Source organism: Phacochoerus africanus, chromosome 15 (genome assembly GCF_016906955.1).
Source record: "Phacochoerus africanus isolate WHEZ1 chromosome 15, ROS_Pafr_v1, whole genome shotgun sequence".
NCBI classification, from domain to species: Eukaryota; Metazoa; Chordata; class Mammalia; order Artiodactyla; family Suidae; genus Phacochoerus; species Phacochoerus africanus.
In genome coordinates this window covers 72,927,650-72,954,796 of record NC_062558.1, presented here as the reverse complement: position 1 = coordinate 72,954,796, position 27,147 = coordinate 72,927,650, and the positions used below count along the sequence as shown (strand labels likewise).

The following is a 27,147-nucleotide window of genomic DNA, read 5'->3' as shown; positions in this document are numbered from 1 at the left end:
ATTAGCGAAACAAGTCCATTTATTATATTTCCGACAAGGCCTTTTTCTTGTATAAGGAAACAAACTATGGTACTATACAACATAACTTAGTTTTTTTTAATATTTTCAGAAAGGAAACATTAGGAATTTAGGAAATTGAGTATTTCTGGAATAATAACTACACGAAGTTACTTTTTCAAATTTAATCTAGTAACAACTTGCCTCCCAGGTATATTACCCAGCATTTTTCCTCTTAATAAATCCATCAAGTATTAACCAACAAAGAACCACTTTTAGAAACTGAGGCAGAAAAGGTTTAAATAGGCAACAAGCAGTCTAAAATATTCAATCACATGTCCCTTTAACGAGGCAATTTATGTACATAATTAGGTATAAATTAATAGTTATGTTGATGAAGGTCCTAACAAAGGTCTGACTGCATCTCAAGTTCCAGTCGCACTCATATGGCTATAAAGGTCAACATCACAATGGAATTGGGCCTGTTTGACTAAGGAGAAAAAAATTCAGTATTGCACATTTTCTGTCTTTAAAAACGAGGAGTATTAAGTCAGGGCCATCTTGGTTCTGAATCTCTCCATTTTTGTTGGAAGAAGACTTACCATTTCTTTGCTAAGTTCTAGCTCAACTTCTATTTCTTGGGCAGCTTCAGGGTGCCTCTCGCAGTAGTCAACAATAAATTTATAATGTTCTAATGATGTTGCCAAATTTTCTAGCTCTTTCTTGGGATCTGCAGTGATGATTTTGCCATAGAGACGGGCAACTCGAAACTTAGCTAACATGGCAGGGCGAAGGACATCTTCCCCTATGTGCTCAGGAAATACTTTATTTGGGTCTCTCAGGGAGTCTAAGAAGAGCTGGTAGTATTTCAATGCTGACTTATTAAGATTATTGATTTTTTTTACGATGTGTGAGTCAGGATCCCTCAGTTTGTCAGCTATGGCAACCTTCAAATCCATCATATCATAGTAAGCATGTGCAATTTCAAACTGAATCTGCCTGTTGACCAACAGATAATACTGTGGATTCAGGTCCACAATTAGGGGCTCTAGCATGGCTATTCTACGTTTATGCATCTTGCACCGTCTCTCCATGTCAGTTTCAAAGAATGCAAGCACCTTAAACAGGGCACTGTGGTCTTGGACAACTTCAATATGGTCAGTGACATAACCATCGATCTGAAAGAACTCTTTTGCCTCAAAAACATAATGCTGACCCGTTAAGAAAAGCTCTCTGGCTTCTTCAAAATCTAAAGGTCTCAAGTAGCTGACTTTCTCTTCCACTGCAGAGATGGCATCACACAGTTCACCGGTTCCAAACTGCACAGCTTTTTTCCTAACACTTTCTTCCTCATCTAGTTCTTTTTCCTTAAAGCTCTAAGTTCAGATTGTTTATCAAGATCAAGCTCTCCTATGTTGTCCTGAAAGAAAAAAAAATTATGGTTAAGGAGGACATTGATCTCATGCTGTCAATACCAAAGCAAACTTAAGAGTAAAGACAAACCTCAGCAGAAACCACAAAAAAAAAGAGTAAAGACAAGAAAATTTATTTCTCAGCCAATTATATTAAAAATGAAAGAGACTAGGAAAAAATAGGATAACCTGTTTATTCTTTTATTCTTTGGGAAACTAACTCAGTTATTCATTCGATAATATAAATGCATATGAAAGAACTGTAAGAGCTGTGAAACATTATACACATATAATCTGCAATGTAGTTTAATATTAGAGTAGGACTGAAATCTACACACTAAAACACTACACAGAAACGCCATTAACAACATGAGTTCCCTTGTGGCCCAGTGGGTTAAGGATCTGGCATTGTCACTGCCGTGGCACAGGTTCAATCTCTGGCCCAGGAACTTCCATGTGCCAAGAGCCAGGGATCTGCATGGCCAAAAAAAAAAAAAAAAGATTAACAACATGATGCTTTCTGCTATGACAAATTATTTAGTGAAATACAGAGAAATGCTTTGGGTCTCTTAAAGACACTAAAAAATATAGAGTTAAATCCTTTTTTTTTTTTTTTTGTCTTTTTAGGGCCAAAACCGAGGCAAATGGAAGTTCCCAGGTTAGGAGTTAAATTAGAGCTGCAGCTGCCAGCCTATGTCACAACACAGGATCCAAGCCGTGTCTGCAACCTACACCACAGCTTGAAGCAATGCCAGATCCTTAACCCACTCAGTGAGGCCAGGGAAGGAACCTGTGTCCCAACAGACACTAGTCGGATTTGTTTCCATTGCGCCACAACAGAAACTTTTCTTTTTTCTTTTTTTTTTCTTCTTTAGATGAGAGTTAAATCTGCCTTCATAGTTTCTCTCCCCTGCCTCCTGGGGAAAGAAGAAATAGAGGGAGAGAGGATTCTAAGATGGTTCAATAGAGCAAGTTCATTCTCTTCCTCATGGACAGTAAAATTAAACCTCAGATTCCCTCAGTGCTCAGCCCCAAGGCCTTCTTTTCTTTTCATTTAACACTGTCTCTCTAGACCTGTATTGTTCAAAACAGTAGCCCTCTGCCATATGTGGACGGCTACTGAGCATCTGAAACATCCGAACTAAGATGTGATCAGTCTATGTAAAATAATACATGCCCAATTTCCAAGACTTGGTACAAAATAATTTAAAATCACTCCATAACTTTTTAGTATTGATGACACATAGAAATGACAATTTCTTATAATCTGTTAAAAAATATAAATTTCATCTGCTTTTCTTCTTTTCTAATGTAGCCACTAGAAAAGTTAAATTTATAATATGTAGCTGGTACCATCCAGACCTCAGCTCCAGACCCACAACTATAGCTCCTCATATGACGTCTCCTCTCAGAAGACTCAGACACCTCATCTTCAACACATCCACGATGGAACTCTTACTCTTCAGCAAACAGGTTCCTATTCTCATGTTTTCATGCAGGACACTCCATTGATCTGGACAGCCAGCAACCAAGGAATCTCAGGTTCCCCCTTGACGTCACACTTGCAATCCATCACCAAGTCCTTTACGTGTTGCCTCCTAAATAACCCTCGAATCCACTTTTTTCCCCCTCCATCTCTTCGGCCACCATCCTAGACCAAGCTCCTTTCACATCTCACCTGAGCTGTTCCCATGGTCTTCAAATCGTCTCCCTCATCCACTCTTGCCTTCCCTCAATTCATTCTCCATTCTGCTACCTAAGTGATCAGTCAGCCCCTCAAGGTTTCCATTCATCAAGGCCCTGCCTGCTCCAGCCCCTTTCTAACTATCATATCACATGCTCTCTCACTCTGCTCCAGCCTCAGAGGCCTTTGTTCCTTCCCTTCTAACATATGCCTGCTCCCTATGCCATAGAACTTTTAAATTTTAAACATGCTGTTTCAGCTCCTTGGAATGCCGTGCCTTCTTTTTCTCAGGTCTAGGTAATTCCTATTCATTCCCAGAGCTTCCTCAGATGTCACCTCCTTCTATTAAGACTTCTCGTATCCTGTGTCTCTCCTTTGTGGAACTTACCCAAGGTGTATTTTCATATGAAGTAAAAAAGCAGCTCTATCTTTGTCATAGTACAATGACTAGCTGGCTGAAATAAATACTTAAATTTGTGTTACTAAGCTTTCAGGTAAACAGATGATGAAAAGATGAAGTTAAAGTAACAAATCCAGATAAAGGAAAATCTGAGTAATTTAACAGCATAGCAACTGAGGAGGTGATAAGTTCTAGTGCCCACTCTGGAAAATATCAACTAAAGGAAGGGTAAGAGTTAAACCACCGGGTGTTTTGCTTGACACAATTACTGTAAATGCAGGCCAAAAGTCTCCAAATCTTGTTTACTTAATTTGCTTCCAGGTTGCTTGTTTACATGCTTCTATCCTGCTTTCTGAGCAGAAGAAAGGTGACAAGTTTTCTTGGTTGCCACTTCTCTAGACATAAAACTCCCTAGTTTTTCTCCTGACTTCTTTGTTTTCCAAATAGGCCTCATCTTTACCCTCCACCTCTGAAGTGCTCTCATCTTCGAAAGACCCCTCTTCAGGGAGTCTGTTTGGCTTTATTTTGTTTAGTAGTTTCACAAGGTTCTGTATTATTTACTAGTAAAAATGATTACACTTTAATGCACACAAACAGAAAAGAAGCAAAATAACTCCTCCAGGAAAGTCTTCTATGTATCTACACTTAGTATACTGTATCCACATGATTATTTTCCTCTGTAGTTTTCCCAGTTAGGAACCAGGATTCATTAAGTATGGATTAGTAGTAATAATGAAGTCCGCAATGCTAGTTAACATTTATATGAGGATTTAGCATTCTTCTGGGCCCTTTATGTTTAACTGTTTCTTTGTTTTTGGAGTTTTGGCTGCACCTGCAGCATGGGGACAAGGATTGAACCCGTGCTGCAGTTACAGCAATGCTGGATCCTTAACCCACTGCACCACACAGGAGGTTCCTATATCTTTAACTCTGACAGCAACACTATTAAGTAAAGTCTATTATTGCCTCCATCTTACTTGTGAGGAAACTGAGGCACAGAGAAGTTAAGTAAATTACCATGAATACACAGCTACAAACTAGCAGGGCTGATTCCAGACATAATTATATATTTTTATACACATATTATATAAATTATATAAAGATTAGTAGGAATTGTATCTTGCCATCAAGTTGCTCACAGTCTAAAAAGACATAAAGGAATAAGATAAGAATCTGAATAGGGAAAATTCAAAGCAGAATTTAAAGTGACTCATGGAATTTAAAGGAGGGAGAAGACATCAGAAGGGAATGAAGAACTTATACATTCAACAATTTCTGTTGTGTCTGGAGATAATTATGAGTATGAGGCAGACTCTACCTCTCTTGGAGCTTATGCTCCATCCAAAAGAAAAGTCTTGGAAGAAGAGCTGTTATTTGAGAGAGGCCTTGACTGATGAGTAAGATTGAGAAGTAGAGATGGGGAGGGCAAGAAATTAATATTTATGAGAACATTCTGCATGCCTTGAATAATAAACATGCAGTAAGTCCAAAGAGCATACTCCACATTTTAAGCTTTTACTTACAGCCTGCTGATTTAAGAAAGAAAAGACCACTTTTGACTGTATTACCTGCATGGAAAGTTGGGCATTCTGCATGAGAGTCAAACAATATTTGATCCAGCATCTTGCTATTTCTCCTTTTCTTTGATGATAAAGCTCTGGCACATCTCCTTCAGCTTCAGTAGCTAAAGTGATATAATGCGATTTGTATTAATAGTCACAACTATAATTTTCATTGTGTACTGCATTCTTTTCATATCACTTTTCCTGATTATAAAAGTAACAGGTCCTCAATGAAACAGTGGGGAAAAAATACCCAAAATTCCTATCACAGAGAGGCAGTCACTGTTTTTTTTTCCTTTTTTGGCCACTCTGTAGCATATGGAGTTCCCAGGCCAGGCATCAGATCCAAGTCACAGCTGTGACCTACACCACAGCTGCAGCAATGCTGGCTCCTTTTAACTCACTTTACCCATATCATTATTAACTCTTTAACATCATTTTTTAAGGTATAGCATTATACACAATTTAAATAGAGGTCCCATATGCTGTCTAATCATTCTTGTAATACTGGGCTCTTCTAATAAAGTTCCAATCCCTCTATTACAAACAATTCTAAAACAGGAAGATCTCTATACATAAATCTGGATTTTAGATTACTTCTTTAGGACAAATTTCTAGAAGTGGAATTTATTAGGTCAGAGTTTACACCACTTTAAAAGCTCTTGATGCTGAGGAGTTCCCACTGTGGTGCAATGGGATGGGTAGCATCTTGGGACCGCTGGGATGCAGGTTTGATCCCTGGCGCGACACAATGGATTGGGGATCTGGCATGTGATCCTTGGCCCAGGAACTCCATATGCTGTGGGGTGGTCAAAAAAAAAAGAAAATGTTTGATACTTATTGCCAAATTATTTTCAACAAATACTCTAACCAACAGGATAGGAGGTAGGTCAATAAAGGCATTTTTAAAATATTGGATATTGTCAAATATTTTTTTTTTTTTTAGCTAAAGAGTAAAAACATCACTAGAAGTTTAGTTTTTATTAACTTTTTTTTGAACAAGTGCCTTTCAGACTTCAACCAATCACAATTCAATGTAATAAAGGGAACAAAACTAATCTGATAATACAATACACATTGCTCTAACTCACCATACCCTCTGTATTTTTTTTTTTTTTTTTTTTAGGGCCAGACCTGCTGCATACGGAAATTCCCAGGCTGGGATCAAATCAATAGCTACAGCTGCCAGCCTACACCACAGCAACTCGGGACCTACACCAAGGCTCACTGCAACCCCAGATCCTTAACCCACTGAGCAAGGTCAGGGATTGAACCCGCAACCTCACGGATACTAGTCAGGTTTGTTACTGCTGCCACACCACGTGAACTTTACCCTCTGTATCCTGATCCCTAATGATAAACTGTCACTTCACTACAAAACTCGTTAGAAACTAATGCAGTGTTTTCTGGTTTGGGAGGAATCGTTTTGTTTGCCTTTTTAGAGCTGTACCCACACATATAGAGATTTCCAGGCTAGGGTCTAATTGGAACTGTAGCTGTCGGCCTACACCGCAGCCACAGCAACACCACATTCAAGCTGCATCTTCAACCTACACCACAGCTCACAGCAACGCTGGATCCTTAACCCACTGAGGGAGGCCAGGGATCGAACCCACAACCTCATGGTTCCTAGTCGGATTCATTTCTGCTGCACCAGGACAGGAACTCCTCCCTAATACAGTTTTTAGATTGAGATAACTGTGGCATATCACATATCAGTTTCAGGTATGTAACAAAATGATCTGATATCTAAATATTGCAAAATGATCACCACTGTAAGTCTAGTTAGCATGTGTCAGTATACAGAAACGTTTTTTCTTGTGTTAAGATCTACTCTGGGAGTTCCCATCGTGACTCGGTGGTTAATGAATCTGACTAGGAACCATGAGGTTGCAGATTCAATCCCTGGCCTCGATCAGTGGGCTAAGGATCCAGCGTTGCTGTGAGCTGTGGTGTAGGTTGTAGATGTGGCTCGGATCTGGCGTGGGCCGGCAGCTACAGCTCCAACTGGACCCCTAGCCTGGGAACCTCCATATGCTGAGGGTGCGGTCCTAAAAAGACCCAAAAAAAAAAATCTACTCTGTAAGATTCAAGTATGCAATCAGTACATTATCATTAATTACAATCACCATGCTGTACATGAAATCCCCATGACTGAGTTTTACGACCCCCTTTCACACATTTTTCCCACCTCCCACCACTGGCAAACACCAATGTGTGCTCTGTATCTGGGAGTTCTGCTTTGTTGTTTGTTAGATTCTACATATAAGTTAAATCACATTGAATTTGCCTTTTTCTATTTGATTTCACTTTATATGATGATGCCCTTAAGGACGGTCCTTGTCATCAAAAATAGCAAGATTTTTTAACCACTGTTTTTTAGTTTATTTTGCCTATGTTCCCTCCTGGGAGTTTTATGGTATCTTGTCTATGTCTAAGTTTTAAGCTATTTTGAGTTTATTTTTCTGCATGGTATGAAAGCGTGTTCTAGTTTCATTATTTTACATGCAGCTGTCCAGTTTTCCCAGCACCACTTGCTGAAGAGACTCTTTTTCTCATTTTATATTCTTGCCTACTTTGCCGAAGATTAATTGACCACAGATGTCTGGGGTGTTTTTTCAATTTTATTGACGTATAGTTGATTTACAATGTTGTTAATTTCTGCTATAGAGCAAAGTAACTCAGTTATACATATAAATATGTTCTTTTTCATATTCTTTTCCATTATAGTTTATCACAGGATACTGAACATAGTTCCCCATGCTATACAGTAGGATCTTGTTGTTCATCCATCCTATAAGCACTAGTTTGTGTCTGCTAATCCCAAACTCCCAATCCTTCCATCCCCAGTGGCAACCACAAGTTTGTTCTCCATGTCTGAGTCTGTTTTGCTGATGTGTTCATTTGTGTCTTTTTTTTTTTTTTTTAAGCTTTTTAGGGCCGCACCTGAGGCATAAGGAGGCCTGCAGGCTAGGGGTCAAATCAGAGCTACAGTTGCTGGCTTACACCAGAGCCAGAGCAATGCAGGATCCCAGCTGCATCTGCGACCTACACCACAGCTCATGGCAACACCGGGTCCTTACCCCACTAAGCGAGGCCAGGGTTCGAACCCGAGTCCTTATGGACGCTAGTCGGATTCATTAACCACTGAGCCACAACAGGAACTTCATCTGTGTCATATTTTAGATTCCACATATAAGTGATATCATATGGTATTCGTCTTTCTCTTTCTGACTTATATCACTAAGTACGATAATCTCTAGGTCCATCCATGTTGCTGCAAATGGCATTATTTCATTCCTTCTCATGGCTAATATTTCCATTGTTTATAAGTACATCTTTATCCATTTATTTCATTTTCAGACTTCCCCACCCAACTCCAGAGAGCAGCAAAGGTCAGTTCAGTTGCTGTTCGGCTCAAGCAGAGGAACCATGAGTTATAGGCTTGGAACCATCTGCTGGGGTTTGAATGCCAGCTTTGTCCCTAATGATCTGTATGACATTGGGCAAGTTGTTGAACCACCCTGTGCTCAGTTTTCCCACCTGTAAAGTGCAGATAACAGTGACCATCTGACAGTGTAGCTAGTTCTAAGGATTTAAGGAGAAAATGCCCCAGACGAACATGGAACCAGGTACGTATGGGTAATCAGCACCATTATTAATCAAATTAGAGAAAGGATTGCTCAAACAGGTTTTTAGAGCACTTTAAGAACATGTCTATACATAGATTCTTAGGAGGTGACTGAAAGCAGTTTCCCTTAATTGTTCCAACATTTGCTTTTATCACCTTTCCAAAGCTCTGATCTCTGTTAATGAAGAAACAGTGCTGAATAAGGTGAAGGGCAGCATAGCTGCTAACCCATTTGTCAAATGCCAATTCAGTAGAATCCAAATTGAAGTGGATTTCTCATGAATTAAAAGCAGGCCTAGAAAATCCATTTAGAAAAAAAAACCAGGCTTGGGTAGAAAGCATCCCCCAAAATAATATTCAGAATGATGGAGGTAGTTCAATAAAAGGCCAATTATTTCATTTTGTAATAAGTCCCATGTTCAGTTTTACCAAAACACTGTTACATCTGTGGAAGGAATTCCTTTCTGCTGGTTGGTTTGTCTCCCTCAGATGAACATTTGGTTCAGTAGAAAAAGTGGGTTTTCATTTCAAATAGTAAAACTTTCTACCTGGATCCTCATATAAGGAAACAGTGTATAGTTGATTTTCATTGTTCATGGTAGTTAGGTTCTATCCAGTCACTGTGAACACTGAATTAGGGAATCCTAAAGCACCACTCCCAGGGGAAATAGGTTCCAATGAGTTTCTGGTCACAGTATATTCACCAACTGATCAATATTTTGCATGTATTTCTGTTTAAAGAGACCTTAATAAGTAATTATTCATTAGCATTGAACTCATGGCCAATAGCACTGCAGCATGTGGTTGAATGAGGCTTAAGCTTAACACAGTATTTTCTCCAGAAGGCACATCACAGAGTTCATGTGCTTAGGAATACTAGACAGCACCTCAGCACTACACTTGGGGGCCATTTTAAACAATAAAATCACCAACAAAATGCACAAAAGTGTGGAAAATGTAGCACTAAATAGACTGCAAAAAGGATACCTGTTTATATAGTATAAGAGCTGAAAGAAGAAGGCAGAGCATTGCCTTGTTCAGCCTCAGCTGGGGATGTGCACTTCAGATGCCTCAAATTTTTCTGTCTGCAAATAACCACAGAAGGGCCTTGAGTACTGATTTTGGAGTTACAGGTAAATTGTAGCAAGTAGGCAAATTCAAAAATATGGAATCCAACAAATAATGAGGATTGACTATACTTTGGAACCTGCACTTAAAGAGGAAATCCTTCATCTTTCCTTTTCAGAAATGGCTTATGGGTCTGGGTACTTCCTTAGGTTCTAGAAGCAAAAGTTACTGGATTGATACCTTACTAAAATGTGCTCAGTGGCCCTACTTAGGCATATTGCTAATTTTGTAATAGTAGAAAATAACATTTTTTTTGTCTGTCTGTTTTGTTTTTTAGGGCTGCACCCACAGCATATGGAAGTTCCCAGTCTAGGGGTGGAATTGGAGCTACAGCTGCCAGCCTGTGCCACACCAACACCAGATCCAGCTGCTTCTACGAATTACACCAGAGCTCACGGCAATGCCAGATCCTTAACCCAGTGAGCAAGGCCAGGGATCAAACCCACAACCTCATGGTTCCTAGTTGGATTCGTTTCCTCTGTGCCACAAGCCACAATGAGAACTCCTAAATATGAATTATAGGCAAAAGAACTATGTCAATGTTACATTTCCTATTCTATGATTAAGAAAATATTTTTAGGAAATACACGTTCAAGTATTAGAGATAAAAGAGCTTGATATAGGCAATGTTCTCTCAAATGGTTCAGAAAGAAAAATAAAATGTGACTGCAACTAAAGCAAATACTAAGTGAGTTAAGGATCTGGCATTGCCGTGGGCTGTGGTACAGGTTGTAGACATGACTCGGATCTGGCATTACTCTGGCAGAGGCTGGCAGCTGCACCTCCAATTGGACACCTATCCTGGGAACTTCCGTATGTCGCAGGTGCAGCCCTCAAAGGCAAAGAAAAAATTTGTGAATTTAGAAGAGCATATGGTAGTTCTTTGTTCTGGTTTTGAATTTCCTAAGTTTAAAATTCAAAATTAAGATTTAAAAAAACTACACAGTGAAACATGCACACATAAACTTACTGTCTTCCATGGTTGAGATCTTTCCAGTTTGACCAAAAATGACATTAGCAGCTGATAAACAATGCCTAGCCTCCATAAAGCATTGCTGTTGAGGAAATAAGAATAAATAGAATTATCACAGTCTTATTTAAGACACTTATATGAAGTCTTAATATGGGAAAACCTATAAAATTGGGTAAAAACCACCACTAAAGGAGACCCTGTATAGCTACTAGACAAGAAGGCATATAAGACATAGTATTATCTGGTTAAAAAATACCCTACCCTAAACATAAAAATAACAAAATCTTTTTATTATTAATAACTCTTAATAATCCAAACAGGCTGAAAAACAACTGTTAATGGAAAGTTAGCTCTCCTCCAGTAATCAGCATACAAGAATAGCTAGCATTCTAGATCCAAACTGCCTCAGAGTCCACTTAAGTTCAGTCTAAATAGCCAGTTCTATGCATGATCAATTTTATACCACTGACATTTGGTCAGAGGACTTAAACATTTTAATATTTTTTAGGTTTGGACATCCCTTTACATCCTACCACTCAAAGGCAAATAGGATACATTTTGACAGCAATTCCTGTCTTTTAAAATTTTTGGAACTTACATATAATGAGGCTTCCCAGCAAGTTTGAAGGGAACAGATTTCCGCAGATAAACTTTTTGGAATTGCTCTACTAACACAGTTGAAGGCTTCATAATTCAAACCTGAGCATAGTAAACTTCTCAAACACCTGAAGAAGCTCTCCGTGTTACTTAATCACTTTACATGTGTCATGTAAGTCACAGGACTACCCAGCAGAAGTACAAAGTTAAAGTCCAACTTTTAGTTGGAAGCCACCCTCATTAAATGTCTACTTCATATTAGTAACACCTGATTTTGCTAAGAGGATTTTTCATGGATGACTATGACTTTAAATTCTCAGCATTAACTGTATCTCTCCATTAAGGCAAATTCAGAAGCCACCTTGAACATAGCTGGGTATCATGTATAGTATTAGCCCAGCAGTACCTACAGATCAAAACGGTACTGTTAAACCTCAAAAAGCAAAAGTTATGGTTTACATAAATAATTTTTAATTGCTGCTCTATAATCCTTTACCCATCATTATCACTTCAGCTTTGTCCAGATTGGTTATTTGCAAGCAACCACTGTTAGAAAACAGTGAGTGCCCTGTGCCCTCTAGGTGGCTGGTAAATGTGGGACTTTAGCACCTGCAAGGTAGGACTCACTCAGTAGCAAAACCTCATGGAACCAGATGAAGATGATAGTGATATAAAATGACAATTGCATTTTAAAAAAACATAGCTCAATTCTTTTTACAATCTAACTTAGCTAGTCATAACAAAATTTATAAACATTTTGCCAAAAATAAAAGTGCGGGGTGGGAGAGGTACTCATGAAATTTACTGCATGCTCTGCATTAAACAATGCTTAACAACTTTAAATTTTTAATTACACTTTAATAGCTAGATATCTTAGCACTATTAGAATCCATGGAGTTTTAAGTGTTAATTAAAACCACATTGAAAATATAATTTTAAAGTTGCTAAACAAAACAAAGGGCCCATGGAAACTATTAAAACAAAATAGGTGCTACAAGCAGAAGCACCAGATAACACTTTTTGATGATGACCACAATGAAATGGACTCATGAGATTAAGATTTAACTGAATGCTCTGATATAGGCAGTAGCGTTACTTACACGCTTGATCTTAGACCAAAGTCCTAGAAGCGATGCTGCAGTCACCACAGCCCTTTCTCTCTTGCTAATAGCTTTTCTGAATGAAATTCTGTGGGACAATACTTTAAACATAGGGCGCATTTACAGAACCAGCACTAACAAAAACCTTAAAAACGATAAAGGCCCAGTAAAGATAAAGCAGAAGGTAACCAGATATCTAAGAAGGAACTCTGATAAGCAAAGAATTATTAAAATTTCAGAGAGGCTTGTGAATCAAATACAAATAAAAGTAATTTCTATGGCTGAAACATCTTACTGAAGATTAACAGAAAAATCTGGCTGGGAAAGATGGTTTTAAAATGTTTTTAGTATTAAAACTCTTAAGGGCTAAAGGAATAAAAAGGCCAATTAAAAGTACACCAATATGATTCTGAATAATTGCAAAAACAATCAAGAAGCTCAAATTTGTCCCTGTGTGTGTAATACTTCAGAAAAAAAATAACATTCTCAACATAGAAAAGGTACAAATGAGTTAATTCTAAAGAATAACTGAAGGAGTTCCTGCTGTGGCTCAGCATTAATGAACCCAACTAGTATTTATGAGGATGTGGATTCAATCCCTGATCCCTGGCCTTGCTCAGGGTGTTAAGGATCTGGTGTTGCCATGAACTGTGGTGTAGGTGGCAGACGTGGCTCCGATCCCATGTTGCTGTGGTGTAGGCTGGCAGCTCCAGCTCCAATTAGACCCCTTGCCTGGGAACCCTTGTGCCGTGGGTGTGGCCCTAAAAAGAAAAAAAAAGAAGTGCATCACATGCTTTTACCAAAGCCCACATTTAACAGTCAACTTCCTCAGACAAATTCTTTTAGTTACCAGATTACCACTACATACAGATAAATCTACAAGATAAATTGTGCAATTTAAGATCTCACTAAAATAGGCTGCCTGTATCAAAATGGAACTGGTCTTAAGCCACATGAAACTTTAGGGGCTAGCAACATGTAGGACATGATAAAAACTATTTTCATATTCAAAAGGACTGATGCAACAAAAAGCTACAAACTTTACTACAGAAAAAATATGGGCTGCATTTTTCTGTCCAGTTCATAAAATACAAGCTGTTTTCAACGGATGCATTTTCAAGGTATTTGTGGTTCTATGTTTTTACAGTATTGGTAGCTTTGTTAGATTACTACCTTGAGAAGCTTACCTTATTGATGTAAAATTGTGACAAGGTAGCAGCATTAATAGCCCACTCCATAGGATGGTAGGCATTGTGCTCAAGCTGGCGTTTTAGGGTACTGTGGCAATAATGAGCAGCCTTCTCAAACATTTCCATGTGCTGGTAGACTTGAGCCAGGTAATACAGGTTATGAGTATAAACCTTCTCAAATCTATGAAGGGAAAAACATTTTCACAACAGTTTATGATTTATAAGGAACTTTCATGCATGTTTCTCTTACTCGACCCACCAACTTGTATCTGTTTGACAGATAAGGAAACTGAGTCTCAGACTAAAGAGAGGAACATCTATGAAATGGCAAATGAGGGTTTTACTCCATGTCAGAATCTACATTCTATAACCTCCGAGTGCCTTGAAAGAGAAAACACTGCTTTTTTTGAACAATCGTCTTATCTACACAATGTGGAAATGCCTGGGAAGGCTGATTTCTATACCTACTCATCTTTTTTTTTTTTTTTTCCTGTTTTTTTCAGGGCCACACCCACAGCATATGGAGGTTCCCAGGCTAGGGATCGAATCAGAGGTACAGCTGCCGGTCTACGCCACAACCACACCAGATCTGAGCTGTGTCTGTGACCTATACCACAGTTCACAGCAAGGCTGGATCCTTAACCCACTGAGCAAGGCCAGGGATCGAACCCACAACTTCATGGTTCCTAGTCGGATTTGTTTCCTCTGCGCCACGACAGGAACTCCGTATACCTACTCACCTTTTTGATCTCTCTTGTTCAGCAAGTTTCTCTTCTTCAGAAAGAAAATGCTCAGTAGGATCAAGAGGAGGACTCCCAATCTGGAATAACAGAAAAACAAAACTCTAGAATTTTACTGTAAACACCAAGCGCCCTCCTCTGGAAGAACTAGAGAAATCAAATTTTTTAAAAAATTTTTAAATTTTCATTTTTTTCCTAGTTCACTTTCATGTTATCCAAGAAGTGGTTTTCTTTACAATAAAATCTGAAAGGGTCAAACAAAGGAGGTTGCCTACAAGCTCATACTTAAGATTTTAATGCTGTTGCAGGTAAACTTCAAGTATACTTAAAATCTACATACATCTAGAGATGTATAATTGTTTTAAGTCTTAATTTTATCTGGGAAAGAAAAGCTCTTTTTGGAGTTCCCGTTGTGGCTCTTGGCATTGCCGAGAGTTGTGCTGTAGGTCAAAGATGTGGCTCAGGTCCCATGTTGTTGTAGCATAGCCCAGCAGCTGCAGCTCTAATTTAACCCCTAGCCTGGGAACTTCCATATGCTGCAGGCGTAGCCCTAAAAAGACCAAAAAAAAATTTTTTTTTAAACCCTTAAAATCCTACATAATCATGACAAATAACAAAAATGTAAACATCCTTGGAGTAATATTGTTTAAACTGACTGACAGTGAAGACCAAAGTTTTAAATATTCTGGGCAGGACCAACATGGCAGAGGAGTAATATGTGGCACTCACCTTATCCCAAAAAGGCATGAAAAAAAACATCTACATGTAGAACAATTCACACAGAACATCTACTGAATGCTGGCAGAAGACTTAAACCTCCAAAAAGGGCAAGAAACTCCACATAACTGGGTTATAAAAGGAAAAAAAAAGGAATCAGGATGGGACTAGCACTCCTGAGAGGGAGCTATAAAAGAGGAAAGGAACCTGCACCCTGGGAGACTACCTAACTGACGGGGAGATCAGCCAAGACGGAGGGACCTCAAGCCTTGGAGAAAAGTGCAGGAGCCGGACTGAGGAGGGCAAAGCAGAGACAGAGCCACAGAGACCACCAGTACCACTGCCCCCGGATACCACAGCCTGAGATGCTCAGGCACAGGCTAGGCACTCAGACTCAGGCTCCAGAGGTCAGTTTCAGGGAGAGGACTATGGTTGGCTGTGTGGTGACAGACTGGGGGGCTAGGGAGCATCATGCCAAGGGCTGGAGAGCAGAGCGCCACAAGGGAACCAGGCCTGGCCCTGCAGGAAAAGCAAGGTGCCATTGCTGAGGAGAGTGAGAGGAGCAGCGGGACTGCCATAGGAATATCTTTCTCTGCCCCTGCATGTGTGTGGGCTCTCAGGTGGCGGGGTCAAAACCACTGCAGTTGTCTCAGACTCCAGAGGTGGGTGTCGCCCACCACCACCACCAGGGGTCCATGAATGGGTACCACCTGTACCCCCAGTCACCTCAGGGGTCAGTGCAGAGGAGGGCACTGCAACTGAGAGCCACTTATTGTTGTTATCACTCTCTGGGAATGCACACACCCTGCCAAATGCTCTGGGTGCCGCCTACACCTGTCTAAAAATTACTGCCACTTCCCAGGGCCCTGGAGCCAGAAGCAGCCTGTGCCACCTCCCCAGGGACCCTTGTCACTGTCAACGGCCCAGCTACCAGGCACTGGCTACTAGCCCTGCCCAATGCCTCCATCTCCCTGGAAGCATGCACAGGCTATACCCAGGACACTCCCATCATAGGGATAACAACCTGCATACACTGAGGAATGAGCAAGTATCCAAAACAAAGCAGCCCTCATGCCAAAATAAACAGCCCACAAAAGCTACCCAGAGGTGCTCTCACATATAAATGGCGCTCAACACTCAGTAGTTGTTTTCCCTAAACTCATAGAATAAAACTATAAGCAAAATGAAGCTCAGGAACCATTCCCAGTTAGAAGAACAGGAGAATTCTCCTGAAGGAGCAAATGATGAAATGGACCTCTGCAGTCTAACAGATACCAAGTTCAAAAAGGAGAAAGTGAAAATACTGAAGGAATTAAGAGCAAATATGAAAATTAAGACCAGATATGCAGATATGAAGAGTAATGCAGATTACTTTAGAAGGGAACTAGAAAATATAAGGAGCAGACAGAAAACCAAATTAAAAAAACCTGAAAACAATATAAGAGATCTATGGGATAATATAAAGTGGGCCAATCTACACATAATAGAATTCCATAAAGGAGAAGAAAAAAGGGGATTGAAAATATATTTGAAGAAATTATGACTGAAAATATTCCAAATCTAAAGAAAACAGATATCAAGATACAGGAAGCATAGAGGGCCCCCCAAAAGTTGAACCCAAACAGACCCACAGGAAGACATAATAAAAATGGCAAAAGTTAAAAATAAGGAGAGGTCCTAAAGGCAGCAAGAGAAAAAAAAATTATAAGGGAACCCCCAGAAAGTTATCAGCTGATTTCTCTGCAGACACACTACAGGCCTGAAGAGGGTGGCAAGATATATTCAAAGTTCTAAAAGGGAAAAATTTGCAACCTAAAATACCCAGTAAGAGTATCATTTAAAATAGAAGAAATAAAGAATTTCCCCAACAAACAAAAACTGAAAGAATACAGCAGTACTAACCACATTCTAAAAGAAACATTGAAAGGTCGTCTCTAAATATTAAGAAGATACAGGATGGAGAAAATCACTATTGGAAAGTAATCACTTAAATAAGCCAGTATACTATCTAAAAGAAAAAAAACCTATTTGTAAGTGATGATAAACACAAAGAACAGTAAAAGAATAAACATGAAGATGTAAAAAAAAAAAAGACATCAAAATCACAAAATTTGGGGGAAAAAAAATCTAGGCTCTTTTTTTCCTTTTAGAATGTGTTTGAGCCTATATGACTATCAGGCTAAAGCAAGCAGATATAGGAAGAGATTAACATACTTGAGAAACAGGGCAACCACAAATCAAAACCAAACAATATATTCACAAAAACTAAAAAGAAGAGGACACAAGCATAAAATAAAATCATCCAGTCAAAAAAAGGCTCAGTGGTTAACAAATCTGACATGAGGTTGAGGGTTTGATCCCTGGCCTTGCTCAGTAGGTTAAGGATCCAGCCTTGCTGTGAGCTGTGGTGTAGGTCGCAGATGCCACTGGGATCCTACGTTGCTGTAGCTGTGGTGTAGGCTGGCAGCTGTAGCTCCAATTCTACCCCTAGCCTGGGAACTTCCATATGCCACATATGTGGCCCTAAAAACAAGCAAATAATAATTTCAGCTATTAGGTGACCACCCAGGCAGCTCTATAGAGAAGTCCCAAAGTATATCAGTATACTTTGGGAAAAGTCATATTATAATAAATATGAGTGAGGAATTCCGTTTTTTTTCTTTTTTCTTTTTTTTTGGCTGCACCCATGGCATGTGGAAGTTCCCAAGCCAGGGATCGAACCTGTGCCATAAGAAGCAACCTGAGCCACTGCAATGACAACACCGGATCTTTAACCCAGTGTGCCATAAGGAAATTCTTAACATCAATTCTTGACTGGCTTCAATCAAAAATTAAAATTTATCTGACATGTAACATACCTCTTTCATATACTGATTATACAGAGCTTCTGATGATTCTAGATAAGCTTGTGCAGATTCAATTTCTTCTCTTTCGGACCACAAGATACCCAGGTTATTCTAGAAAACAGAAGAGAAATAATGACAATATAAATGTTCCAATAAAAGTGGTTTTTATAGTTTTGAAATTAATGATTACCTATCTAATAGTACTACAGTTTGATTAACAATGAATTAATTGGAGTTCCCATCATGGCTCAGCAGTAATGAACTCAACTAGTATCCAAGAGGATGCAGGTTCAATCCCTGGCCTTGATCAGTGGGTTAAGGATCCATCGCCATGAGTTGTGGTATAGGTTGTAGATGTGGCTCGGTTCTGGTGTTGCTGTGGCAAAGACCCCTAGCCTAGGAACTTCCATATGCTGCTGGTACCGCCCTGAGAAGACAAACAAACAAACAAATAATGAATTAATTTTTCATAATATAAGGTCCTTATGGCATGGTAGGCAGCCACTAAGATTCTCCAATGATTCCTGCCTCCTTGTGTTAATGCCCTGTATAATCTCTTCCCCTTAAGTCTGGGCTGGACTTATTGACTTGCTTCTAACAAACTATGGCAAAAGTGATAGGTCTCTCCCAAGATCAGGTTACAAAACACTGTGGTTCCATTTTGGATGCTCCCTTCCACTTGATCTGAGGGAAGCCAAATGCCATGTTCTGAGCCACCCTATTGGACAGACAGAATCACTATCCACAGCAAGGAACCAAGGCCCTCAGACCCAACAGCCTGTGAGGAACAGAATCCTGCTAACAACCAAGTGAGCAAGCTTGGAAGCAGATCCTCCCTGAGTTGAGCCTTCAGGTGCAGCCCCAGCAGGCCAAGAGACCTTGAGCCAGAGGCAACTAGTGAAGCCATGCCTGGATTCCTGTGATGACAAAAGTTTGCTGTTTGAAGCTGCTAAATTTGGGATACAATGTTACATAGCAATAGATAACCAATATAGAGACAAAGATGAGCTACAAATTTACAATGTTTTCAAAACATCTACAATATCCTTCAGAAACCTCTTAGAAAATATAATCAATTGTTACTACTGAGTTCAAGGGAGATGAGTTTTCCAACTCCAATAATTCAAATTCTATCACATGAAAAATCTGAAGATGGTATATGCCTTTCCTCAGAAGTTAAGTCAGACTCCTAATGTTTACCATTTCAAACATTTCTTTGTATTTTCTAGAGTTCTTAAAAATATAGCCTTATATCCAATCAATAAAAAATATTCTTCCTTTGTAGTGTCTTTTCTTGTACTGATCACTTTCTTTTGATTTCCATAGACCAACTTCCTGCTGCTACCATGAAAGCCCTAAGAAGTTGCTTAGATTTAGGATTATACCCTAAATAACATTTTTAAAAGTAAGCCAATTTGTTTGCTGCTACATGACTCTCTTATTAGGTTCTGCACAAGGGAAATTAGGCCTGTTTACATGGTCAGAACTGAAGACCAGCTCCCCTTTAGACGACAGGGTTAGTCTGCCTCCCAACCCTTTCAACAGTCTTTCAGGCACAGGGATACTTCTGAGGCTGGGCTTCTACCATATTTGCTTACTCCCCTAGGGAAGAGAACAGGAAAAGAAAAAAATGTTTTGTTTCTTTTAATTGCCATACCTGGAATCTGAGCTGCAGCTGCCAGCCTATACCATAGCCACAGCAACACAGGATCCCAGCCACATCGCCACCTACACCACAGCCAACACCAAGGCCTTAACCAGTGAGCAAGGCCAGGGATGGAACCTGCATCCTCACAGACCCTGTATCAGGTTCTTAACCGGCTGAGCCACAACAGGAACCTCAGGAAACAAAGTTTTTAAAGCAAATTCTTCCTTATTTTTCTTTCTTCTGGCCATGCCCACGGCATGTGCCAGTGCCTGGGGCCAAGGATCAAACCCACGCCATAGCAGCAACCTGAGAGATGCAGTAGTGACAACACCTGATCCTTGACCCACTGAGCCACAGAGGAACTCCAAAGCAAATTATCAACCTGGGGTCCCAGGACCTACAAGATACTCACAAAGACAATTCAGGGTCTATGAACATGGATGGGAAAACATTACAAACTTATATTCACCATGTCCTATAAAATTTAGCACTTTTTTTCAATTATGAATGCAGGAAACAAAACGCAACCACATTATAGTAACCTGGAATTTTGTGGCCTATGGATATAGAAGTGAAAAACTTAAAATTGCAGATATCTCAAAATATCATTTATATTCATTAGTACTTTAAAATATGGAAGTTATTAGACATAGATGTTATTATTTAATGTGTTAATAAGGAAACACATGTTACTATATCATAATTTGTAAAAAATTTATTTTTCTAAATTTTTGTTAACTTCTGTTATTGGTTTCTTTTGTAACCCTCTACTTCTATTTTTTTGTTTGGGGTTTTTTTTTGTTTTTTGTTTTTTTTTTTGCTTTTTAGGGCTGTATCTACAGCAGATGGGGTTGAATCAGAGTTGCAGCTGTTGGCCTTTGACACAGCCACAGCAACATGGGATCCGAGCCACATTGGTGACCTACACCACAGCTCAGAGCAATGCTGGATCCTTAACCCAGTGAGTGAGGCCAGAGATCAAACCTGCATTGTCTTGGATACTAGTCAGGTTTGTTACCACTGAACCACAACAGGAACTCCTATTTTATACATTTAAAATCATTACTCTCTTTCCTGAAATATAGGCTTCACCAGACTGTTAAAGGGGCATGTGGCACAAAAAATGTTTAGAAATCCTGCAGTTTAAAGGTGACACGATCACTGCCCTGGAACACAGACCTCTAGTCTTATGACTTCACACAATATATCTATTCTATACTTTTTTTTCATCACTTTTTAAGGGTTCTGGCCCACTACTAATTTACTGATTATCCTGCCTTCCCAGCCTCAGAGAATATAATCCCCCTTAATATTCACTTCTTGAATTTAGAAATGAGTCCATACGTCACTTTTTCTCACTCCTTGGGTCAGCTTATTTTTTTCAACAGTCTTTGAGATACTCCATTTGGCCATGAGACCAGTAAGCCCTACCCCAGCATACTGTACCTAGCGACACAGACTAGAGATGTAGCTAGTACAAGAAGTGGTTAGCCACGTGTTTTCTATTTTGATGCATTTAGCGTGCTAAATTCTGGATAGGCTGTATCACAAAAAACAAGAACCCTGGTGTATGCTAAATCTTAAATCAAGTATGCACCCTAGAGTATGTCTAGAAATGAGTAAGATTTGTCTTTTGAACTATAACCTATTGAGGTCCTGAAGTTAAGGACTGTGCAAGGGATCTATAACTTCTTTGATTTTTCAAAATTAATAGTGTTAATTTTTTTTTCAGTGTCTACTCCACAGAGGTAATGGCTGTCGACATTCTGCATGAAGTACTTTTAAAATATAAATCCTATATCAGAAAGTATTTTATCAGGTAGTTCCCTTCATGGCTCAACGGTTAACGAACCCGACTAGGATCCAAGAAAATGTCGGTTCGATCCCTGGCCTCGTTCAGTGGGTTAAGGATCTGGCACTGCTGTGAACTGTGGTGTAGGTTGCAGCCTCGGCTCAGATTTGGTGTTGCTGTGGCTGTGGTATAGGCCAGTGGCTGTGGTATAGGCCAGCAGCTGCAGCTCCAATTCAACCCTTAGCCTGGGAACTTCCATATGCTGTGGATTTGGCCCTAAAAAAAGCCAAAAAAAAAAGAGTATCATTCACAGAGCATAATCATGTTCTTTTGGGGTACTAGAATAGGTTGGGGAAAAAAATTTAAATAGGTAAAAAAAGTACTACTGGTGAATTCTACCAAACATTTAAGGAAAAAATAATACCAACTCCACACAAATTCATCCAGAAAAGTGAAGTGGAAAGAACACTACCCATCTCATACTAAATCAAAGATATAACAAGAAAACAAAACTGTAGACTGATAACCTTCATGAATAAAGATACCAAAAATATTAACAAAATTTTAGCAAATTCAGTCCAACAAAATATAGAAAGGATAATATTTTACCCAGGTTTGGCTCTATAAAAACTCCAACTGGAGTTTATCACGGGAAAGAAAGGCTGGTTTAACACTGGAAAATCAATGTAACTCACCATATTAACAAAGTAAAAGAAAAAACCCAAAACATTATCATCTCAGGTGCAGCAATGAAATAATGACGCTGAACGAAAGAAGTAGAACCAAAAAGAGTACACAGCTTACGATTCTATTACGAAATTACAGAAAATGCTGGAGAGGAGGGCAAGAAGAAGGGAGAGAGAATAAAGGATGGAAGGAGGGATTATAAAAGGGCTCAAGGTAACTTGTAGTGGTAACGGATATGTTCATTACCTTGATTGCAGTGACTGTTTCATGGGTATACAGAGATGCCAAAATTCATCAAACTGTATACTTTTTTTGTTATTGACTTTAAGGGCTGCACCCACAGCATATGGAGGTTCCCAAGCTGGGGGTCAAAAGGGAGCTGCAGCTGCCAGGCTACACCACAGCCACAGGAACGCCAGATCTGAACCGCTGTCTGCAACCTACACCACAGCTCATGGCAACACCGGATCCTTAACCCACCGAGTGAGACCAGGGATCGAACCTGCGTTCTCATGGATGCTAGTCATTCGTTTCCTCTGAGCCCCAAGGGGAACTTCCCAAACTGTATACTTTAGATATGTGCAGTTTACTCTATGACAACTGTACCTCAATAAAGCTATAAACATACACAAAAGGTACTCCTTAAACATATGTATCCTGGCAGTAGGGAGAATAATTTACTAGTTTGTTAGGTAATTTTACTAAAGTGAAGCAGTTAAATTTGACTCGAGATGATAATGCAAGTGCGTATTGCTGACAGCAAAAACTAGAAAGAAAACCAGAGAAAAAACATTCTTGAACCCCCCAGGGGATAGAAAGAGTCTCTCCTGATAATTTTTTTTTTGCTCTCCAGGGCCGCCCCTGCGGCATATGGAGGTTCCCAGGTTAGGGGCTGAATCACAGTTGCAGCTGCCAGCCTACGCCAGAGCTCACTGCAATGCCGGATCCTTAACCCACTGACAGAGGCCAGGGATGGAACCTGTAACCTCAGGGTTCCTAGTTGATTCGTTTCTGCTACGCCATGACAGGAACTCCTCCCTTGATAATTTAAGTGGGTCCAAGTCCTGTGTATCCAGTTTCCCAGGAAGGAGACACCAGGTTGAAACAAAGCAGTCAGAATCTCATAAACTCCCAGGATCTGATATTTTCAAACTTCTCCTACACACACAGTCTTTTACCAAAATGGAACCACTCTACATAACTCCAAATATACCTTATAATCTTCTCCCTCCTCTTAATACTAATATTTTTGATTAACAAATATAAATCATTATTCATACTGTTCTTCTATTTGGATGTAGCAGTATTTATTTAACTGTATATCTACTCATTAATGTTTATTCTTGTTTTTAAAATTAACGATGCTGTAGTAAACATCTATGTTAACATACCTTTGCATACCTGTCTCAATATTACTTTTGAATATTGATACGGAATTTTTTTTTTTTTTTTTGTCTTTTTAGGGCCACACCCGGCATATGGAAGTTCCCAGGCTAGGGGTCAAATAGGAACTGTAGCTGCTGGTCTACACCACAGCCACAGCAATGCAGGATCCTTAACCCACTGAGCAATGCCAGGGATAGAACCCAAAACCTCATGGTTCCTAGTCAGATTCGTTTCCACTGCACAACGACAGGAACTCCCTGATGTGGAATTTTAAAATCAAAGTCTTGACTCAAGAGTTTTGATACCTACTTATCTCCAAAAATGTTCTATGCATTTATATTTCCACTAGCAATAATACTAATGGACTGTATCCACCTTCTCACAGTTTCTCCGACAATGAATATAATCAATACCTTTAATAAAATCTCTGCTGCATGGAGTTCCCGTCGTGGCGCAGTGGTTAACGAATCTGACTAGGAACCATGAGGTTGCAGGTTCGATCCCTGGCCTTGCTCAGTGGGTTAAAGGATCCGGCGCTGCCGTGAGCTGTGGTGTAGGTTGCAGATGCGGCTCGGATCCCGTGTTGCTGTGGCTCTGGCGTAGGCCGGTGGCTACAGCTCCAATTAGACCCCTAGCCTGGAAACCTCCATATGCCGTGGGAGCGGCCCTAGATAAAGCAAAACAAAAACAAAAAAACAAAAAACAAAAAAAAAATCTCTGCTGCAAATCTGATATAATTTCTCTAGCTCATTCTTTCAGTTTGCTTTATTAGATCAAATCTCTCATCATAAATAGCAAATAAATGAATAAAATACTACAGATTGGTGATGTCATTGGAATAAACAAACCAACTGAAGAGTAGAGTTCAGAAACAGACTAAAACAAAGACTCTAATTAAGATACTATTGCTGTAACTCACAGGCTAGTTTTGGCACATTACTTTTTTTTTTTAAGGGCTACACCTGCGGCACATGGAAGTTTGGGACCAGGGGTCAATTGGGAGCTGCAGTTGAGGCCTACACACCACAGCCATGGCAACACAGGATCTGAGCCACATCTGTGACCCACACTTCAGCTTGTGTCAATGCCAGATCCTTAACCCACCGAGTGAGGCCAGGGATCGAACTTGCATCCTCACAGAGACAATGCCGGTCTTCAACCCACTGAGCCACAACAGTGCATTCATTACTTTTCATATTTTTATGGTCACTTTTCTTTCTTCTTTCAGATAAACATATTCACTTTCCCAAGTTCCAAGAAAAAAGCCTATTGTGCTTTCAGCATGAATTGCATCAGACCTATAAATGAGTATCAGGAAAGTGATATACTTAATCTTGCCACTGAGGAATGTGGTACATCACTCCTCCTAAGATTATCAGCTCTACTATCCCAATACTGCTCTTTGTGAATGCAATTTCTAAAAATAATATTTTGGGAGTTCCCCTTGTGGCTCAGCAGAAACACATCAGACCAGTATCCATGAGGATTCGGGTTCAATCCCTGGACTTGCTCAGTGGGTCCGGGATCCGGCATTGCCATGAGCTGTGGTGTGGGCCACAGATGTAGCTTGGATCTGGCGTTGCTCTGGCTGTGGTAGGTCGGCAGTTGTAGCTCTGATTCGACTTCTAGCCTGGCAACTTACATACACCACAGGAGCAGCCATTAAAAAAAAAAAAAGACTTTAAAAAAAAGAGAGAGATCTTAGGCAGCCAAGCCAAATGGCTAAAGAAAATTTCAAATAATTGAGATATTGTTTGAATTCAACATCTTTTCGTTCCTGTTATTACATAGCTTTTAATTTAATGGGGCCATGATAACAGAATACAACCTATACAATTTCCTTTTTAATTCTGAGGCTTCTCTTTGAGATTTAGTTACCATATGATCAACTATGATAAATATTCTCTGAATCCCACATACCAGGAATTGTAAACGTTTATGAGTTAACTTAAGCGAAGTACCTGACACAAGTAGTTCACACCCATTTGCATTTTGAAGTGTTATGCTCCTAACGAGAATGTGAAATTTATTTACCAAGCCAAGCACCATATACATGGGAAACAATAAGTATCATACGAATTCAAAGGTAGGAGAAAGAGATCATTTTGGAACAAAATAATCCAAAAAAAGTTACGAAAAACATGAGGTGAGTCTTGAGATGGGTTCTGAAGAATGGGCAGGCATTCCCTGGGAAGCAAATAAGTGACTATGAAAAGAACAGAAACTGAAGATTTTAGATATTTTGTTTTAAATTAAGAAGGTACTCTGGGAGCTCCCGTTGTGGCGCAGTAGTTAACAAATCCGACAAGGAACCATGAGGTTGGGGGTTCAATCCTTGGCCTTGCTCAGTGGGTTAAGGAACCGGTGTTGCCGTGAGCTGTGGTGTAGGTTGCAGACGCGGCTTAGATTCCCCGTTGCTGTGGCTCTGGCGTAGGCTGGCAGCTACAGCTCCGATTAGACCCCTAGCCTGGGAACCTCCATATGCCGCGGGAGCGGCCCAAGAAATGGCAAAAAAAAAAAAAAAAAAAGAAGGTACTCTGGTTATTCTTTACAATTTCTGTAAAACCTTAAATTAAGACATAAATTACTTGGGAATTTTTCATAATAGAGCAGGATTCGGACTGGTGGGGAAAAGTTGGAAAGAGCATTTACGATGTAGGAGAATCTGGGGAACCAATGCGGGCACCACGACTACGTGAAGCAGCAAGTGAAGCTGGTGGAGTGGGTGATGGGCGTGGAGAAGGAGTTCGGAAGCCACTTATCGCGAAGCTTCGAAAACGCGGAGACAAATCGTGCCTTATTACGTTTGCCTTTGGTCTTGGCACGAGCTGGGGCCCCGCTAAACCAAGTCGCCTACGGCCGACAGCAGCGGACGGGGAACGCTCTCACCTGAGCTTGGATGTAGAGGGAGACGCAGTCTTGCGACATTCGGTACTTGCGCAGTAGCCTCAGGCATTTCACCAGATGCTCCTCCCCCGCCGACAGCTCCTCCGTGTCGATGTGATTCACCCCGAGATGAAACTCAATAACCGCCCGCCTCACTGCCCCCAGGGCAATGGGGCCCTCGGCTTCCACCAATTCAGCCGGCAGTCCCAGGGTGTGGTCCCCCGTTCCCAAGCTGTCCTCGGCCTGAGGCCGGTCATCCTCGTCCTCAGGCGCGGGGCCCAGAAGGGCCTTAACCTCTTCCAGCAGCGCCCGAGCGTGGTATTTGGACTTGTACGGTTCCTTCTCTGGGTTTTTATGCAGTTCCACCCGCGACAGGGCCAGTGCGGCCTGGAATTTCTCACGAAGCTCAACCCACGGAGCATCCGCCATAGCGGCCTCTATAGCCTCGGTCTCCTCAATGTTTGCAATCGGGACTCCCGCCTTCTTTCTGCTTTGCGACACTTCACTTACGGCCCCTGACGGGCCTGCGCACTGCAAAACGGTACCCAATGACGTCCGCCAGGAACCGCAATATGCTTGGCAGTGACCAGTGGGAAGGCGTGGTAGTCACCGTAGCAACCGTTGTCTTGGAAACGAAGCTGTCAAAGACAGTAGTCTCACCTCCAGCCCCGCCCTCTACAGTGGTGAGTTCATCTCTTGCTTGACCTTGTGAAGTTAATAAAAGTCAATAAAAATATCGATTGACTTTAACAGAACACAAATACCGTTTAC

General features: G+C 40.3%; 1 protein-coding gene across 1 annotated transcript; it reads right to left on the bottom strand.

Moving 5' to 3' along the window:
- On the bottom strand, positions 1-26,936 carry KIFBP (kinesin family binding protein). The gene is given in 8 exon segments (XM_047760916.1): positions 1-1,363; positions 1,366-1,417; positions 5,062-5,177; positions 10,785-10,869; positions 13,672-13,855; positions 14,415-14,494; positions 17,990-18,088; positions 26,380-26,936. Coding segments are annotated over 8 exon segments (1,863 nt in total). The 5' UTR covers positions 26,806-26,936; the 3' UTR covers positions 1-542.
- Positions 26,937-27,147: the final 211 nt, after the last annotated feature.